This window comes from Haplochromis burtoni, unplaced genomic scaffold (assembly GCF_018398535.1).
Source record: "Haplochromis burtoni strain Fernald_Lab_line unplaced genomic scaffold, NCSU_Asbu1 Contig_213, whole genome shotgun sequence".
Taxonomy (NCBI): Eukaryota; Metazoa; Chordata; class Actinopteri; order Cichliformes; family Cichlidae; genus Haplochromis; species Haplochromis burtoni.
The window spans coordinates 1,061,782-1,082,798 of NW_024582574.1; the positions used below are offsets into that span (position 1 = coordinate 1,061,782).

The window sequence follows — 21,017 nt, forward strand, 5'->3', positions numbered from 1 at the left end:
CACACACACACACACACACACACACACACACACACACACAGTGCTAGCTGTGACACACATTCATGTGTTTGTACTTCAAGGCTGTACTCAGTAGAATAAATAGGAACTGATCAAGTGTTTTGTTTTTTTGTTCTGTTTTTTAAAAAAGTGAAAGGGGTCACTTTTTAGCCAACCTACAAAATTACAATCTCTCTCTGTTTTTTTATCTTTCTGTTCTGATTATGTTCAATTTAACACTCTGTGGTGTTTGCATGCTATCCTGTCCGGCACTGAGAGGTAGACAGACAAAGTTAGCTGCCAGCTGGTGAGCACTATGAAGCATTAAGCTGCTAAAAAGGCACATATTTCCCTGAGGAGTGGGTGGAGGCTGAAACATGGCTAAAGGGAGGGTGAATATTGGACATATATTTATCACATTAACATGACTATTGATAATAATAGTGAGTGCTGGATGTGTTAAGTGTAAAGAAGAAACCATTTCTTTCAGATAGGGCCATGAAGGTTTGGATTTTTCCCCCTTAGTAATAAACACTTTCATTTAGAAACTGGATTTTGTGTTTACTTCTGTTATCTTTGTCTCATATTTTTGTTTGATGATCTGAAACCATTAAGTGTGACAAACATATAAAAAATGCCACTAAAGTGCTGTTTGTTTTGCATAACCTTTTTTTTATTGGTTTAGTGGATGAAGTGAAATGTGAAATGCTGTTGAACCATATGAAAGAGACAAAACAATAGATACACTGGACAATATAACACAATAAAGTTTAATAATAATACAAATCTGGACTCTATAAAACATTACGTGATTAATTCTACATTTCTATAAATCAATTTTTAGGTGAATTAGACTTCAATAATTTTAGCTACTTGTGCCAAAACCCTGGCAACTGCTTGTATTTGTGATAGCTATTTATTTGTACTTTTTTGTGGCAACTTCTCAACAAAAAAAGTTGCTTGTGTTACCATGAAATTGGTTCAAAATACTTCTTTTACTCGTTGAACAGGTCAAAACTCAGGTAATACAAGTCTAAGTAAACAGGGAAGATGTTGTGGGGCCGTTTGTTCACAACTGTGTACGAAGCAAATTAGTTGTCACTGTTAAAAAACAAACAAAAAAAAACAATCAGATGGATTTAATGCCATCACTGTGATCATCTCTCTTTGTCACTCTGTAAAACAGTCTAACCAGACCTTTAGCTAAACCTGGTTCCAATAATGGTAAACACATTTTCTCTTATGGACTGTTTGATTACTTAAATGTACAATGTGGAGGGTTTTAATCATGAATTATTTGTATATTGTTCACCATACTCACCCATGTTGTCGTACAGAAAAATACTACACGAAAATCTACAGGTGCCTGTGGGGAAAAAAAGGAAAAAAACTTTGTTTCTCAAGGTCCTCACAAAGATAGATGAACAAAAAGCACACCACACACGTACATATATAGTAAAGCTCTCTTGCAGCCGTGGGATCTTGTGACAACAGCAGGTGCATTTAATTCCGTATAGAGGGCAGCCCAATGAGAAATACAAAAGGACAAACTTAATTAATAGCCACATGCGATTCCTGGCAGTAGAATAGCATGGTTTATCGGAGATAACAGTGCCACTGAGCACCAATGTGCTTCTAATGCTTAGGTGAGACTGACAGGTCTGTCTACAGGTTTACAGGTTTGTGTCTGTAACTGGCTGCACAAAAGTCTGTGCAAACATTTAATTGCTTTGCACACTGCAGTGATTGCAGAGATACATGTGATGCACCTTAGCTTCTCTGCGACATAGAATCCATCTTATCATTTGTGACAAGCTGTCAATACATCTGCAAATCCGGGCTTGTCCTATGTTCATAAGCAGAACACATTCCACTGAGACGAGTGAAAGCTAGGGAGAATGCCATGTGGCTTTATCTTAGGGTCCTCCAACATCGTCATCACAGGGGGTTCAAGCCAAAGTCCAGAGCTGTGTGCCTGCACACACAAGTGATTGTGTTCCTGCAAGGTGTCTTCAAATATTTATGCTTTTGTCTCTTTTGCTCATCATTGGAAAGAGGCTGAGAATTACAGTAATTTTCTGTCAGCTGTCATTTTGCAAAAGTGTGTCCCTCTTTAACAGGGTATATCATTTTCCCGTCAGTTCTGGGGCAAAGAAAGCATTTGCATCCCATTGATTACTACCCAGTCTGCTGATCAGGGGTGTCAAACTTATTTTAGTTCATGGGCCATATACACCTCCAAATGTTTCCCTTCCTTTTATTACTGCTGGGTTTAAAGACTTTACTTTGGTGTGGCATGACAGGCCATCGGTACTGACTTGCCATACAACTTTCCTGTGGTAATAGGAAATGGGCTGGTAGCACTTTATAGTTAATTTTGAGCACTCAATGCACTTTGTATTAATTCTCTTTCCCCCAGTCACACATACAGTGATTTTATCTGTATCCTTTTTTTTATATATATCTCTCACACACACACTCTCTGATGAATGTATCAGGGGCAACTTGGGGTTCAGTATCATGCCCAGCATCCTTCAGCCTCTGTGTATGAAGTGGGGATCACATTTCGATTCATAGATGACCCTCTCTACCACTGGAACCACAGATGCTCCGAAACTAAGATATGTGAGGTGGCCCTGAGAGGTCAAATACACTTCACCTTACAAAAGAACCACTAGCAATTAGAAAAATGCTTCAAAAGCACACAAAACACAATAGAAATGATATACAGCTCAACAGAATGAGGAGAAAGATTTCACAAAAGAGGATGGAAGTGTTTTTACGGAGACAATAACGTGATGGAACAGCTGAACAAGTCACAACATAACAGCTGCATAGCTAATAGCAAACATGTATCTACAGTGTTATATGAATCATGTGATTCATATAATTACCTAGTATCTTTCTCTTCCTCACAAAAGCGATGAATGCTCCTTGTTTTAAGTGTGTCTTCCTGTGCAATCCTCTCACAGCTGTTCTGTCACGTTAATGTCTCCCAAAATACACTTCCGTTGTGTTTTGGGAGATGTTATTTTTTCTCCTTCCGCTGTGTTTTATTCACATTGCTGTTTTTTCACCCCTTAGCTGTAAAAAACTGATATTGTTGTCACCTCACCAGGCGGGCGGCGTGGGCAAGCTCGTGAATGCGGTACTCGAGAAGGAGGTCACCTAGGATTTTAAAATTCATACCATAGGTGTTTTACTGGTGTTTTCTTAAGTTACAGTGCAATCAACTGTTCAGGGCCTGCATAGAATGAAACAATTTTAAACAACCACTCTCATGGCAACATCGATTCATACCAACTTCCTCAATTCTTCCTGATGCAAAATTATGCCCTATTCTTTGCAATTATGACATTCTCAAAGTCATCCAGTGGGACAGACTTGGTCCTTTGGTGGCTGGGTGTTTCCTGCAGACTGTATCTTTATAATCCCCACTTTAGATCATGCTTACCTTCCATGCGCACTGTAGAGTCCTTCCTGACAATTAGAAATATGCATTATTTTCATTATTCACCAACATCAAAAGGTAACAGCTGAATGTACGCTGATGTTCACACATGCCAAATCATCGAGGGAAACTACCACTGTGTTTATGCATTCACACAAGCGCACATGTGCATATGCACACATACAATACCAAACTACAGATGGATTCCCTCTCAACATCCAGCCTTGAGGCACTTTTCCTCTGGCTTAAGTTACAAAATTGCAAGAGAAACAAATGGATGTCTCTAAAGTATTGTGTTAGTGGGGGGTCTTCTTTGTTTTAGCACATTTGATTACATCTATTTTAATTAAGGCCAGCTATCTTAGCCAACACGCAATGGGCTCAGATTTTCAAAAGGATTGTCATTTCCACTGGGCAGATTTTGCCTTTAATGCTGTAAGAAATGAGGAGCCTTGCATCTTGAGTCAGATGATCACATAGAAGATCTTCTCAGTGATATTTATACAAATTGTAATTCTGTGTTCTTGCTCAATTTAAAAGATTCTGACTCAGGGGAAAGATGGGAATTAGCAGCAGAGCTTTATCCATGTCTTAAATGATCCAATCCAAAGTCTACAGGGGTGACATCAACAATACTTTATCAATGATGCGGTTTTCATGCCGTCATATTTGTTCTGTACTCGTTATCTTTCTTCATAATAAGTCACAAGACTCCCAGAAAGGTGGGGAAAAGTAAATATGTTAAAGCGAGGAACATTTGGCAGTCTCTGGATATAATGACTCCATGTCTCCTTTAATTGAATGTTGAGTCTGTTCTCAGTTGGTCATCCATGTCTCTGCTGTTTGTGTTTTCGATAGGGAACATCTTTGTGGTGAGCCTGGCAGTGGCAGACCTTGTGGTGGCCATCTACCCATACCCTCTGGTCCTCACCTCCATCTTCCACAATGGCTGGAACCTGGGTTACGTCCACTGCCAAATCAGCGGCTTCCTCATGGGTGTCAGCGTCATCGGCTCCATCTTCAACATCACTGGCATCGCCATCAACCGATACTGTTATATCTGCCACAGCCTCAAATACGATAAACTGTACAGCGACAAAAACTCTGTCTGCTATGTGTTGTTAATCTGGGCGCTGACTGTTGTTGCCATCGTGCCCAACCTGTTTGTGGGCTCGCTTCAGTACGACCCGCGGGTTTATTCCTGCACATTTGTTCAGTCGGCCAGCTCCGCGTACACCATCGCCGTGGTCTTCTTCCACTTCATTTTACCCATCATGATTGTCACCTACTGCTACCTGCGCATTTGGATATTGGTCATACAGGTAAGGAGACGGGTCAAGCCAGACAATCGACCCAAGTTGACGCCACATGACGTTAGGAACTTTGTTACCATGTTTGTGGTGTTTGTGCTCTTTGCTGTGTGCTGGGCACCGCTAAACTTCATCGGACTGGCTGTAGCGATCAAACCGGAGGTTGTGATTCCCCTCATCCCTGAGTGGTTGTTCGTGGCCAGCTACTTCATGGCCTACTTTAACAGCTGCCTTAATGCCATTGTGTATGGCGTGCTGAACCAGAACTTCCGGCGCGAGTACAAGCGTATTGTAGTGTCAGTGTGCACGGCTCGCATCTTCTTCCAGGACAGCTCGAATGACGCAGGGGAGCGGCTCAAGAGTAAACCGTCACCGCTCATGACCAACAACAACCAGGTCAAAGTGGACTCAGTCTGAAACAGAACTCAGAGACATAAAACCAATATACTGAGAGTATGAGGAAGAAAAGGAAAAAAAGCTGAGTAAGAAAAATACCAAATATAAACCACAAACAGCTTCTGTCGGGACTCATACGGTGCTATCTGATCTCTGAACAATCACAGCAAGAACAGGGGTGCGTAACATCTTTGTCTCTGATCAAGCACTTTTGTTTGACTCTGCAGTCCCTGTAGTACAAAACAATATATGATGTCTGTTTTGTTTTCATGTTTACAATGATGATATAAATGTATCATTAAATATATAAGTATTTATTTTGTATGAAATGCCATGTAAATACACAATATATCAGGTTCCGGTTTCAAAAGAATAAAAAGAACATTTTATGAGGCCACTAAAATAAGATTTCTACAAATCTCGGTTGAAAAGATACTCGCAAGTTTGTAAATGGAGTTAACCAATTTTAATAACCTCATTCGTGACACTGTAACACTAACTGAGTGCAAGCAGTATGGCTTGCTGCTGTGTTAGTGTAACCTACAGTACCGTCCATTACATTAGGTGGAATATATTCTTTAGTAAAGACAATATCTCTCGCTCTCTCTCTGTCTCTACCACATTATGTGCTCATTATACTGTATGCATGGATATTGGAAATTATTCATATGCAAAATAAAATCTGATACTGACGGCGTTTTTGCATTAGCCCTGTGTTCAGTGTACTTACCGATGCTCGTTTTACTACAATTCTGGTTTATTGGGGGTGTTTTCTTCTTTCCTTTGGCCATCATGTGTTACAGTTATAAATGGCTTTAAACAGTAACTTTGTTTGCTGCAGTCTTAGCCTCTAACCCTCTCAAATGACCAGTTTGTTTCAGGACACTGCATTGGCCTGTAAATGATGTAGTTTGGTTTGTCCTCTATTCATATTTTTTTTTGCCAGTGTGACAGCTCTGCTACAAATCTGCCTGGGTAACTGGGATTTCACACACGGTGGAACACAGTCATCATTACCTGTAAAAGCATCCAATGGATATGATATGGCAAGGTTATGTAGCAAGTGCTTAGTTTTGTCTGCATTGTCTGAATGATATGAGTGGCGGTTAAACGTATAAGCTCATAAGGTTCTGTCTGCAAACAAATTTTTAGGTGAACTAATGAAAATTGTGCCCTTCACTGTGCCCTTCACAGTGGGAAGAATTCTGCAATGCGTAAGAGGCCGGGACAGTTTAGGCTACTATGCATCAGCACTTGCATGCGTGTTGCATAGTGTGCGTGGGCTACCCGGTTAGTGGAGCACAAAGAAATAATGCACCGCAGAGGAGAGTGGCCCAACCATGCATTTGAAATCCACTTGGCTTACATAACAGCAGCTGACCATCATCCTCAAAGCAAGAGCTAAAAGAGCCAGCACCCACAGGACTCCCTGCCCCCTTCTCAATCCGTTTAATCCCAAGAGCTGTGTGCGGTAGGAAGGAATGAATGGGTTGGGGATGAGCAAATGTAAAAATCCCAGGGATTTACACTGCCCCCAAACAGAGTCATACAGTAATCTGAGGCCAGTGATTTTTATAGCAAGGGATGCAACAAAATGGAAAAGGAAAATCAGGTGTTTCATGTCACTGATTTAGGCTTGTCTTTATTTACTGATTCAGTGTCCAAAAAAAGACCATAAAATGTGGTGTTTACTATGGCGAGGCCATGAAAAGCTCAAAAAAGAGCACTCAAAGTTCTGCAGTCTGTCCAAACTTTAGATGGAAAAAAAAGTAAATCACTGCAAATTGATGTTGTCTGGGGAAAAAAATATGAATACATTGAACATGTCTTAAAAAAAAAAAGACAGGAACAAAAGAGAATAAGTCAAATTGGACAGAAAACAGTTCATCCAAAAGTACACCAACAAAAACACAGCATATGTTCTTAATGTCTGTCTCTGCACATTTGAATTCAAGCCTACCTTGAAAAACCTTTGAAAGTCAAACCAGTTTTGCAAAAATGTTTACTATTGTAAGTGTGATTAAAACAAAATAGTAGTTAAGCCTTATACAGGGAGTGCAGAATTATTAGGAAAGTTGTATTTTTGAGGAATAATTTTATTATTGAACAACAACCATGTTCTCAATGAACCCAAAAAACTCATTAATATCAAAGCTGAATGTTTTTGGAAGTAGTTTTTAGTTTGTTTTTAGTTTTAGCTATTTTAGGGGGATATCTGTGTGTGCAGGTGACTATTACTGTGCATAATTATTAGGCAACTTAACAAAAAACAAATATATACCCATTTCAATTATTTATTTTTACCAGTGAAACCAATATAACATCTCCACATTCACAAATATACATTTCTGACATTCAAAAACAAAACAAAAACAAATCAGCGACCAATATAGCCACCTTTCTTTGCAAGGACACTCAAAAGCCTGCCATCCATGGATTCTGTCAGTGTTTTGATCTGTTCACCATCAACATTGCGTGCAGCAGCAACCACAGCCTCCCAGACACTGTTCAGAGAGGTGTACTGTTTTCCCTCCTTGTAAATCTCACATTTGATGATGGACCACAGGTTCTCAATGGGGTTCAGATCAGGTGAACAAGGTGGCCATGTCATTAGTTTTTCTTCTTTTATACCCTTTCTTGCCAGCCATGCTGTGGAGTACTTGGACGCATGTGATGGAGCATTGTCCTGCATGAAAATCATGTTTTTCTTGAAGGATGCAGACTTCTTCCTGTACCACTGCTTGAAGAAGGTGTCTTCCAGAAACTGGCAGTAGGACTGGGAGTTGAGCTTGACTCCATCCTCAACCCGAAAAGGCCCCACAAGCTCATCTTTGATGATACCAGCCCAAACCAGTACTCCACCTCCACCTTGCTGGCGTCTGAGTCGGACTGGAGCTCTCTGCCCTTTACCAATCCAGCCACGGGCCCATCCATCTGGCCCATCAAGACTCACTCTCATTTCATCAGTCCATAAAACCTTAGAAAAACCAGTCTTGAGATATTTCTTGGCCCAGTCTTGACATTTCAGCTTGTGTGTCTTGTTCAGTGGTGGTCGTCTTTCAGCCTTTCTTACCTTGGCCATGTCTCTGAGTATTGCACACCTTGTGCTTTTGGGCACTCCAGTGATGTTGCAGCTCTGAAATATGGCCAAACTGGTGGCAAGTGGCATCTTGGCAGCTGCACGCTTGACTTTTCTCAGTTCATGGGCAGTTATTTTGCGCCTTGGTTTTTCCACACGCTTCTTGCGACCCTGTTGACTGTTTTGAATGAAACGCTTGATTGTTCGATGATCACGCTTCAGAAGCTTTGCAATTTTGAGACTGCTGCATCCCTCTGCAAGATATCTCACTATTTTTGACTTTTCTGAGCCTGTCAAGTCCTTCTTTTGACCCATTTTGTCAAAGGAAAGGACGTTGCCTAATAATTGTGCACACCTGATATAGGGTGTTGATTTCATTAGACCACACCCCTTCTCATTACAGAGATGCACATCACTTAATATGCTTAATTGGTAGTAGGCTTTTGAGCCTATACAGCTTGGAGTAAGACAACATGCATGAAGAGGATGATGTGGACAAAATACTCATTTGCCTAATAATTCTGCACTCCCTGTAGACTTGAAGTCAATCATGTAAAGAAATATCCCAACATCCCATGTAAACTGTCGACTTGTTTGATATATTTGGATGAGCAAACATTTAAAACAGCCTAAAAATATGTAAGACACTCAAACAAGTAGAATTCAACAACACAAAATGCAACGGGATATTTAATGGAAAAAAGCAAATAAACCTGCATTTATCAGGCTTCAAAATAATATAAGCAATGTGGTGTGACACTTGTTGGCACCAATTCTTAGGTACAGTTGTTTAAGTGCTCATTAACATATTTACCTAATCAGCTATTCACATGGTAGCAACTCAGTGCATTTAGACATGTTGAGACAACCTGCTGAAGTTCAAAGCTAGCATAAAAATGGAGAAGAAAGTTGATTTAGGTATTCAGAAGAGTCCTTCTGAACCCATAAGTTCATGCTGAACCTTAAAGTAAATGAGCTACAGCAGCTGAAGAGCACAATTTATGCCATTCCTGTCAGCTAAGAGCAGGAAACTGAGGGAAAAATGGACAACCAACTGAATCATTTAAACACCACATCTTGCATGAGTATTGTTGCGGACCATTTTCATCTATTTAGGACCAAAGTTTACCCATCTTCTGATAGTGACTGCTTCAAGCAGAATAACAAACCATGTCAAAAAAGCTCAAATCTTCTTTAACTGGTTTCTTGAACATGACAATGAGTTCACTGTGCTCAAATGGCCTCTACAGTCACCAGATCTCAATCCAACAGAGCACCTTTAGGATGCGGTGGAACAAGAGGTTTGCATTGTAGATTTACAACTGACAAATTTGCAGCAACTGTGCCACAAAGAATTTAGGCAGTTTTGAAGGAAAAAGAGGGGCCCAACCCAGTGCTACCCAACCCAGTGCTACTGGTCAGTAAATCTCAATCCCAATAATTAAACCCTCCATACAGACTGAAGGGTACAACCTAAAGCCTCTAAAACCCAGAGTCCTGTATTTTCCTTGTTATTGAAAGGTGTGGTTATTATGTTGAAGAGCTATCCAAATTCTGCAGAAATAAATCACTCCCGGTAAATTTAATCATATACAAGTGGCTTAAATTTCAAACAGCTGTGTATTCTAGTATTATTCACACCAAGAGCAGAAATCGACAACAATCACAGATTTGTTACATCACCAGCAGGAAGCTCTTGCAGCTGTGTGTGCCAAAGTGGCACTCCTCTAAAAATCTGTTACAGTCCAAAAAGCAAAATGACAGTTTACAAACATATAAGCAAAGACTTTTAGAAGAACGCGCTCTGGACAGACCTACTCGGCCACAGAAACAGTTTGTTTCAGACCAAAGACTAGAAAAGAACTTCCCACTGTGAGGCACGGTGGTGGAAATGTTATGGTATGCTGTTGCTTCACGGTCTCAGGGGCAGCCTCAGATGAAGTAAGACATTCATAAAACAATGATCCTTGGCACACTAACACACTAACAAAGTTTACGGACGAGTCACGTCCAAGTGTGGCACCAGTAGGCCCTGTATAAAAAAGGCTTGTCTAAACATTCCAAAGGTTTGTAAGCTATGCAAGGAGACCAGCACATGAGATATTTGATGAAGAGTGGATGCTATATTAGTTGGAGGCTCCAGGAAAGCAGGTAAGGGAAATGAATGTTTTTTCTTTCTTTTCATTGTTTTGTTATTTCAGTGGATTTATTGTTTAAAATGTCTTTTTTTTCCAACAGCAGAATATTTGACTCTTTATCATCTACTGCTTGGCACTTCTAAAAGTGTACAAAGGATTTATGTTTTTAGGAAACATTTGGAGAAATGTGCACACTCAGTCTCCTTCACTCAGTCAAAACTGCAAAGATTGGATTTCTTTTTTGTCTATAGGGCAAAGTTGCAATAAGCTAATATGGGTAAGTAAATGTTGTTAGTGTGGCCAAAAACTTGGGCAGTTTTAATCTACTGTGAGCATGTTCATGATGGCACAATGTCGTGTGTCACAGCTGAGGATTTCTTTGCACTCACTTTTTACCTTTACTTCATGATGTTATATTAGAACTCTGCACTGACAGTCTGCCCCTGTATTTAAGGTGCACAACTCTGTAAAGGTTAAAAACAGCTAATAAAAAAAGAATACAAGTATATAAAAAGGAAGCGTGGCGCTGGTCACACTCATAAATAAGCCACAGCTGCCCTGGGGCGCACTGTCAGAGGCTCATGACCCGATGCAGCATCCTCAGGCTTAGGTGCTGTCTGTAGTGGAGCCTGCAGGGTCTATTTGGTCACTGGGTTGCAGATGGACACCCAGAACCAGAACTCATCAACAATCATGGTCTTTGACATGAAAGTTTGGTCAGTTTAACTTAAATTGAATTACAGTTTTATGTCATCAAATCAAAGTTGCTTTGAGGTGCTTCTTATTTTGAGTTAAAGACCCAATAATACAAAAAATACTGAGAATTTCACTGAAAAAAAGCCTCAAAGCAGACAACTCCCTGATCGATGACAGGGGTGTCAATCACAAGGCCCAGGGGTCAGGTGAAATTTCAATACAGCCCACTGGATCGCATTGGAAAATGTGAAGGAAGGCATAAGCTTTTGACTTTACTGTATTTTCATTTGTAACTTTATAAGGTTTATAACCTTTCCTTTTGATAAAGATCTCCTCCATGTCTAAGTAAATCAACAATTAGATGACAGGAAGTTGTTTTTTCCCCCACTATGTACAATATAAATTTTTGTAGTTCAACTTTTTTTTTTTTTTTTTTTTTTAGAAAGTTTGGCCTAAGATCAAAGCGGGTTGTGTCTGGTCTTTGATGTAAAATGAGTTTGACATCCCTGCCCTATGATCAACCTATTGGCAGTCAGATTGAAGATTGAGGACTCTTTTCACAGGAGCCCTCCAGCAGAACCAGAGGGTGACTGTTCCTTGAACCCAGACTGGTTGCTGGTTCAGCAAGAGTGGGAGCTGATAGCTGCAGACTCTCCAAAAATAGAATAGGAGTCAAACTTTAACCCTGCACTCTGCGAGCATTGTTCTCTACTAGGATAAAATGGTGCTATAAGGTGGTTAAGATATGTTGGGGCCTGATAATTAAGGACAGTGTATCTGACTTTAAATCCAATCCAGGATTAAGCAGGGAGCCAATGAAGAGAACCCAATAACACAGAAGTGGATGTTTGCTCAGCGAAACTGTAGATTCACACATGCAAGTGGTCAGAACAGGACTTCAACACAGCTAAAAATAGCAGCAGCATTGGTAGAGCTCCAGAGGTCCACGAGGAGATGACCTTCAACGGAGCATCAGAACTTATTTTTAATCAGGTATTGTTATTTCTGTTCATCAGAGGAGTAGCAGAATGTTTGGATTGCACTTGTGCATTTAGTTCTTCTGCTTTTGCTTCTTTTTCTCTGTGGCCTGAATATCCTGTGGGGCTGCTGCTGAAGCCTGGTATATAAAACAATCCACTCTGCATTCTGGTAATTCCACAACTTACCTTACAGCAAGAAGGCAAAAAGACATGCAGTTAGTAGGGTTAGGTTATTTGGATTTGAACCAAGGATCATTATTATTATCATTACTAGCAAAAACTTCCATTAAACTTGATACGGCACAGTTGAGAATTTTAAAGAAAACATTGAATTACTAACAATATGGAATATAGAAATGCAATAGGAATGGGTAACTTGGCAACAGCCCCATCCTGTATGTGGTATGGCTCATATAATAATAATAATAATAATAATAATAATAATAATAATAATAATAATAATAATAATACATTTTATTTGAAAGCGCCTTTCAAAACACTCAAGGTCACTGTACATAGTAGAATAAAAGCAACATAAAAGCAAGCAGTTTACAGAATCATAAAAGCATAAGACATAAACAAATAAAATAGCAGAGTGGAGAGGTTATGAGCTATTTTGTACAAGTGGGTTTTGAGTTTGGACTTAAAGAGTGAGAAGGAAGAGATGTTTCTTAAATCAGGAGGTAGGGAATTCCAGAGTCGTGGAGCAGAGCAGCTGAAAGCTCTGCTCCCCATGGTTGCAAGACGGGGGGAAGGGACGGAGAGTGAAAGGGAAGAAGAAGATCTGAGACAACGAGATGGGGCGGTGATCTTAACCAGGTCAGAGAGATATGGAGGAGAGAGATGATGAATAGCCTTAAATGTGTACAAGAGTATTTTGAAATTGATGCGATATTTGACCGGGAGCCAATGAAGCTGCTGCAAGGCAGGAGTGATGTGGTGGACAGAAGGGGTCCTGGTGATGATACGGGCAGCAGAGTTCTGGACGCGTTGGAGCTTGTGGATGGATTTTTGAGTAAGACCAAAAAGAAGTGAATTACAATAATCAATCCGGGAAGTAACAAAGCTATAAACAAGAATGGCAGTGGCATGTGGGGTGAGAAAAGGACGGAGACGATTAATGTTGCGTAATTGAAAATATGCAGACCGAGTAACGTTATTAATGTGTGAATTGAAAGATAACACAGAGGAAGAAATGAAGACCGGTGAGTTATCAATAGTAATAGAGAAACTGTTGGTTCTGGATAATGTTGATTTAGTGATCAAGAGGAGTTCGGATTTATTACTATTAAGTTTGAGAAAATTAGAAGAGAACCATGAATTTAGTTCAAACAGAGGGTAAGGGAGGATGTGTCAGGGTGTCATTGGCATAACAGTGAAAATGTATATTGTATTTACGGAAAATATGTCCAAGCGGTAGAAGGTAGATAATGAAAAGAAGGGGCCCCAGGACAGATCCCTGGGGCACGCCAGTGGTCAGAGGGAAGGGCTGAGAAGTAAAGGATTTGAGTTGAATGAACTGAGTGCGATCAGACAGGTATGATTTAAACCAGGCTAGTGGAGTATGGGAGAGACTGATAGAGGCTAGCCTACTGAGAAGTATAGAGTGAGAAATAGTGTCGAAAGCAGCACTCAGATCGAGGAGAATAAGAATGGAAAGTAAACCGGAGTCAGCTGCCATAAGAAGATCATTGGTTATTTTTATAAGTGCTGTTTCAGTGCTATGGGAGGGGCAAAAACCAGACTGGAACTTTTCATACAGATTATTATTAGTTAAATGTGAGGAGTTTTGTGGCAACTATTTTCCCAAGAATTTTTGAAAGGAATGGTAGATTGGAAATAGGCTGAAAATTCTCAAAATTATTGGGATATAGACCAGTTTTTTTTTTCAATATTGGGGTGATGGCGGCAATTTTCAGGGAAGCAGGAACAGTTCCAGTGGTAAGTGAAGAGCAGATGATAGCAGATATGAGGGGAAGCAAAGAAGGTAGACATGCCTTAACCAAAACTGTAGGAATGGGGTCTAGCTGACAGAAGGTTTTGACTTACAGATGAAATCTGAAATCTCAGTAACCGATGGGAGCTGGAAAGCAGAAAAACAGTGTGATGGGAGATGAATTACACAAGAAGAGCTAAATGGAACCTCGGAAACCAGTTCTTGGTGTATTTTGTGAAGTTTCTCAATGAAAAATAACATTAAAGAATCACAAAAGGAGGACGAGTAAAGATGAGCAGGTCATCATCAGCAATTTAAGGCTATACTTTACCTCAAAGGAATGGGCGTCCACACCTGCTCACAAACTGGCCTCAGTCACATTCAATTCAATTCAATTTTATTTATATAGCGCCAAATCACAACAAAAGTCGCCTCAAGGCGCTTCATAGATACAGAGAAAAACCCAACAATCATATGACCCCCTATGAGCAAGCACTTTGGCGACAGTGGGAAGGAAAAACTCCCTTTTAACAGGAAGAAACCTCCGGCAGAACCAGGCTCAGGGAGGGGCGGCCATCTGCTGCGACCGGTTGGGGTGAGAGAAGGAAGACAGGATAAAGACATGCTGTGGAAGAGAGACAGAGGTTAATAACAGATATGATTCAATGCAGAGAGGTCTGTTAATACATAGTGAGTGAGAAAGGTGACTGGAAAGGAAAAACTCAATGCATCATGGGAATCCCCCGGCAGCCTACGTCTATTGCAGCATAACTAAGGGAGGAGTCACATGATTTGTATATACAAATAAACAGAAACTTTTTATACTTTTTATTTGAAATAAATATTTTAATCAGTCACAATATAAATGTTACAAATCTTGGTATCTAAGGTAGTTTCTAGGCTACGGTTTACCAAGATTTGAACCAATTTTCCAGGAGGAGTCTGGGAACAAACTTGCAGACATATATTCGCTGTGATCATTATAGTATGATGATGACGATGATGACACCTGACTCCTGATTCTGACCTGCATAAACTGCCATGACAATGCCATGTTGTAAGAAAAGACTGTTAAAGGGGCTTGGATGATGCAAAAACTTAATGCAAAAGTGTCACAAAAGTTCTACAAAACATAGCTCTGGGTAAATTTTCATATCAGACTTTGACCACGCATCAGTCCTCCAACATTGGCAAAGAGTTAAGTATGCTGAACAGCATTACAATGACCCACTTAAAAGGCGTTTGTCTTCTTTGAAAAACTATAAGGAAGCCCTTTCACTTCATATTCTACTCTGTTTCTTGCTTCATTCACTCACTTTCTCTCTGTTTTTTCTCAGATCTCTCAGCTTTCATCCACTAATGGAAGTCATTTTCACATACCTTTTACCCCATTTCCCAGAAGGGCATGTCAGCTCTGGTTTCTGCTCGAGCACAAGAATGATATGGACCTCATCAGAGCGAAGAGAGAGGGGGGGAGAGGAGGATGAACCGAGAATAATAAGAGAAAAGTAGAGTTGGGATGCTTGCTGGAGAAGATGTCAGAACCTGTAACATAATGTGGACATTAGCTTCTCTTTTTTCCCTGAAATCCTAGGGGAAACAAACAAGCATTATGCATCTTGGCCATAATGGTGATGAATATGTTCCTTCTGTTCTTCATCACTTTGTAGTACTAATGTAGTGGAACACTTTCCAGCACAGGCTTTCAGCAGTTTGAGCCAGCCTCTTTCACATGAAGTTTTTTCTTCCATAAAATTAAATTGTGAAGTTGTTGCATATTGTTGCAATGTACATTAAACATTAGATGCAGTCCTTCCCTACCTACTGTACTCTTTATGATTATGAAGGCACTGAGACCAGCTTCAGAAAACACATGCAAACAGACGAAACAGTGCAGGCAAAATTAAGAAAACATACTTTATTCTGTATTTTTTGCCACTTACATATGTGATTATGTGTACGCAGCTTGTTTTGGTAGTGGCCTGTGTTTTGCAGTATTTTTTTTTTTATTTCTTTAGTAAATGTTGTGGCTGTGTTGCTAAATTAATAAAGATGCTTTCCTGATTCATTTCTGATTTGTTTGACTTCATTTGTTTTCTCAGGGTTACCACAAAAGCAAAACATTCTGGATATCTTGTCATTTCTGAACAGCCCTTCAGCAGCATCCTCAGCTTGTTGCTGTTTGTGTTATTCTCAGTGCTAACTGATTATTTGGGCCACTTATCCTGGTTGGAGAAGTGGTTAAGAAAATGGACAGATGGATTGTTTTGTGACTGTACAGATGAAGCCAAAGAGCTTTTCAACAAACAATGCAAGGATTAATCAGACATTCTTGGCATAGTGAAGTACTTCTTTTGCATAAATTTGCATCATAGATATAACTGTTTTTTATTCACAACATTTTTACACCAACTAACCTGATGTGAATGTTTTTGGGCTGTAGGAGGAGGCTGGGAAGAACACAGGGAGAACATGCAAACTCCACACAGAAAGCCTCCAGATGGCCAGCGGATTCACGCCCTTCTTGCTCTTAGGTGATGGTGCTAACCACCCCACCATCGTGGCTGCGTGGGTTCTCTCACTCTGGCTGCACTCCGGCTTCCTCCCGCAGTCCAACAAATTGAACGATAGCTTAACTGGTGCTGAGTGTGAGTGAGAATGGTCGTCTGCCACTCTGTCATTGCCCTGGGATGGGCTGGTGACCTGTCCAGGGTGTGCCTTGCCTCTTGCCATATGACTGCTGGGATAGGCTGAATTGGATAAGCAGAAAAAAATAGATGGACCGAGGGATGGATGATTTTGATGCTGTTCATTTGTAGATGCCCTCCAACAGTGAATGCCTTTCAATAGGTTATTTATGCATTTTATAAAACTAGTGCAACTTTGGGCAATGATTGATGTGATGAGATTCAATGGTTATGACTCCAGGACATCAACTGCTGAGAGGAAGAGAAGGCTTAAAAACCTGAGAAAAAGCTATACCTGAGGTCTGCTTCACTAAGCTGGATTATGAACCTGGTCAATTTAAGAGCTGCAGGACTCTTATACTTGATGAAAGTCCTCATTTTATTCAGAAGATTTTACCTTTAGTGAGCTTGAAAAAGCTGCAAATATACAGCACAAACAAATGCTGAAGTTAAGTGAAATAGCGCATAATACATGCTGTCATGTATTGTAGCTCGCCTTTGTCTCTCTTTCACTTGTGTCTCTTGTCACGTGAGTGAAAGAGAACCACCCACCCACTGGAAAACTTTCTCTGTGTTCCAAGTCATCTGAGTGTCACTCAAACATTCACGAGCGATCCATCCATCCATCCATCCATTCGCTTCCGCTTATCCTTTTCAGGGTCGCGGGGGGCGCTGGAGCCTATCCCAGCTGTCATGGGGCAAAAGGCGGGGTACACCCTGGACAGGTCGCCAGTCTGTCGCAGGGCTAACACACACGGACAGACAACCACTCGCACATTCACACCTAGTGGCAATTTAGATTAATCAATTAACCTATCCCCACAAGCTGCATGTCTTTGGACGGTGGGAGGAAGCCGGAGTACCCGGAGAGAACCCATGCAAACACGGGGAGAACATGCAAACTCCACACAGAAAGACCCCGGCCTGATGGTGGAATTGAACTCAGAACATTCTTGCTGTGAGGCACTTTTTTTCACCCATTCACACACACATTCACACACTGGTGATGGCAAGCTACATTGTAACCACAGCCACCCTGGGGCGCACTGACAGAGGCGAGGCTGCCGGACACTGGCGCCACCGGGCCCTCTGACCACCACCAGTAGGCAACGGGTGAAGTGTCTTGCCCAAGGACACAACGACCGAGACTGTCCAAGCCGGGGCTCAAACTGTCAACCTTCCGATTACAAGGCGAACTCCCAACTCTTGAGCCACGATCGCCCCTTCACGAGCGATATTGTTCTTAATTGTTTCGATCTTCTGTTACCTGATTACTTGCCAACCTGCCTGTAAGACACTGGCCCAATTTCTGCTCTCGCTGCACAAGTGACACACGGACACAACTCGAACGCGCTTGCTCCCGCAAGGAGTTCATGACTCACAAAAGTCAGTTCAGTTAATGGTGTTGGAAAATAAGAACATTCACTTCAAAGTGAATGTTCAAGCACTTCAAGAAAGCAAAAAAAACCAACATTTTTTTTTAAAATGTGGAAACTGTGTTGTCATGTGTGAAGGTGTTTTGTCTATTTGCATGCATTTTGTCTGTGTAGAGCTCTCAGCGCCTCCTTAAAATCCAATGAAGGGCAATAAAAAGAGACTTGGCAAATCAATGATATATAAGAAGCATGTGACCCAAATGTCTGCTGAAGCTTCTGCTCCATAAGTGAGAGGAAAAACAGCAGCAGACAAAAGCATCCATCTGTGCAGGAAGATAAGGCGACTGTGAAGTTACACAAATGAATACATGAAACAAAGGGTGAATTACATGTTTCCATTCTTTATTACATGACCTTGTTCTGCAGTGGTTTGCAGTGGCATGCTGGAAAAACAAAGAGAAGCTGTTTATCTCAAACCAATATGAACTTCTAACTTTTGATTTTTGATGACTGTGGATGCAACCATGCATTTATCAGCATTATTGGTACTAGGTCTATATGTTTGAACATATTATTGCCTCTGTTCACCACTGCTGGATTTTAAATCAAAAAATCAATATATTATTAAGGGGCAGGCTTTCAGCTATGATCCAACGTTTAGGAATTACAGTCATTTGTATAGTGCCTCATTTTTATAGGCTCAGATGTAGCTGATTTATTATCCACTGTGGTAATGTCATGGTGCTGGGTTGTTGACCCAGCGTTTTGTGTTTAGTGTGATTATTGTCTTCTGTTCTAGTTTATTCTGATTTTGGTATCCTGTGCCCTGTTCGTGTTGTGGATTTCCTGTTTTATTTTGAAGGTCTGTGTCTGTTGTCACTGTGTTCAGCTTGTATCCTCCAGTCGTCTTGTGTATTAGGATCAGCTGTGCTTCCCTCCTGTGTGTGATTACCTGGGTTCTTTGTGTGCGTGTGTGTATATATAGTGGGTGTCGGTCTGTGCTCTTTGTCGGCTCGTCTGTGTTTCATGGTGTTCTGTTCCTTAGTCTGCGTCTCTGCCCTCCACCCCGTTTTGCAATGATCTCAGGTTTGTTATTTAGTTTCCCAGTTTAGGTTTGTTCAGTAGCTTCTCTCTTCTCATTTCCTGTTTTTGTCAGTCTGCCAGTTGTAAATAAACTCACTCATATCATCAGTCATTGCCTGCATTTTGCGTCCTTTTCCTCCAACACCACACTGCTCGCCCCGGCGGCCGTGACAGGTAGGTATTTGAACAATGAGGCTTTTAAAAAAAATTTTATACACTACGTGTGTCATGGTCCAGAGTCTGTGACTCTGTGTTTATGTTTAGTTTATTAGTATTCTGTGGTTTTGGTTACCTTGGGTGTTTGTACTTTACTGTTTCATGGTTCATGTTCCTATGTTCTGTGTCCCCCAGTCTATGTTAAGTTGGTGTGTTATGTCATTGCGTGTATGTGTTTCCTGTTTTATTGTGAAGGTCTGCGTCTTATGTGAGTGTTTTCAGTTTGCCTCCCTAGTCTCGTCACGTTAATCACTCCCAGCTGTGTTCCCCACCTGTTTGTAATCTCCCTTTGTTCTCTGAGTGTATTTAAGTTGTGTCTTCTGTCATAGTAATTGCTGGTTCGTCTGTGTTGTTTCTCCTCTGTCTCCCTGCATCTCTCCATGTGTATTTCCCCGGACCTCCCTGCATCTTCGTTTCTGGTTTGTTTTGTTAGTTTTACCCAGTTTAGGTTCCAGTTTCATGTTCCCAGTGCCTTTTGTTTGTTTTTTCCCTTCGTTAATAAATACTCACCTGCACCAGAGCTGCCGCGTCCTGGTCCTAAATAATTCCACATGGCTTGCCCCGGCAAAGTGTGGCAGTACGAACCAGCCACCATGGACCCAGCGGCAGTAAATCTGTCCGAGGAGCTCCGGGACGACATCACATATAATGTGGAGATTCTCCTTGGGCTGTGGCTAGAGAACCCTCCAGAGGAGCTTCGCCGCACCATGGAAAGTCGGCTACAACGGCTCTTTTCTGGCCTGCCATGGCTTCTGAAGTCGCTTCCTCCGACCATGCAGGCTATTCTCCGGCACACACCTCACCTTCTCTCAGCCACTCCTGCCTCGCTGCCCGACTCGCCGGATGTGATCTTGCCCGGCCCGTCGGAGCCGTCTGTGGGGAGGAAACGCCGATCGCGCCGCCGGCGCGCCACCCACAGCCGGACGTTCGGGCTTCTAATTCGCCGGCTGTGGTGAGTGAGGACTCTTTTCCGTTTTCGGACTGTGTGACTGTTCATTCAGGGGCTGTGTTCTGTGCGGCAGATGATTATGTGAACAGCGTATCATCTGCTCAGTCAGCTGCCCCGCAGAAACTCTCTGCTCAGTCTCCAGCGCCTCCAGTGTCACTTGTAGCTCAGGCCCCTGCGCCTCCAGTGTCACTTGTAGCTCAGGCCCCTGCGCCTCCAGTGTCACTTGTAGCTCCATGCAGGGAGAAAGTCTAATTTCAACTCAAGGTGCTTCTCATAGTTTAGCCGCCGTTGGCACAGTTTGCCGCTTGCCCCGGCAAACCGTGACAATGTGCCAGAGTGTATCCAGTTAGGGTGAATTACATGGTAGATAATTGTCCTTATCATCTCCAAGAAAATGATGTGCCTGAGAGATAATCAAAAAGTTAAATTACACATTTCCATCACAACTTCATGTGTGAGTTCATATAGTCTTTAAAAATGATTCGTTTGCATTAAATAAAAGGTTGAAAAATTAAATAAAAAAAATTACTTTTAAATTTGTAACAGGATTGACTTGCATACTTGCACTTTAGACACTAGTTCAGTTGCTTTTTACTCTAATTTAATTAACAACAACAACCCCTCAGGTCAGGGGTTCTCTCAGCTCAGGCTCCTGGTACACTCCTTTAAACAGGGGAGGCGTGATGAGCTGATGGAGCTCCAGTGTGTCTCAGCCTCCCCTCC

At 41.4% G+C, this 21,017-nt stretch overlaps 1 protein-coding gene across 2 annotated transcripts in view; it reads left to right on the plus strand.

Annotated features, from left to right (window-relative positions):
• mtnr1aa (melatonin receptor 1A a) overlaps window positions 1-7,236 on the plus strand; it is a 40,010-nt gene extending 32,774 nt beyond the window's left edge. For both annotated transcript variants that reach the window (XM_005936766.2, XM_042226462.1), the window contains exon 2: window positions 4,307-7,236. In XM_005936766.2, coding sequence (XP_005936828.1) covers window positions 4,307-5,175 — 869 coding nt within the window. In that variant the 3' untranslated portion in view covers window positions 5,176-7,236. The remainder of the gene's footprint in view (window positions 1-4,306) is intronic.
• The last annotated feature ends 13,781 nt before the right edge of the window (window positions 7,237-21,017 follow it).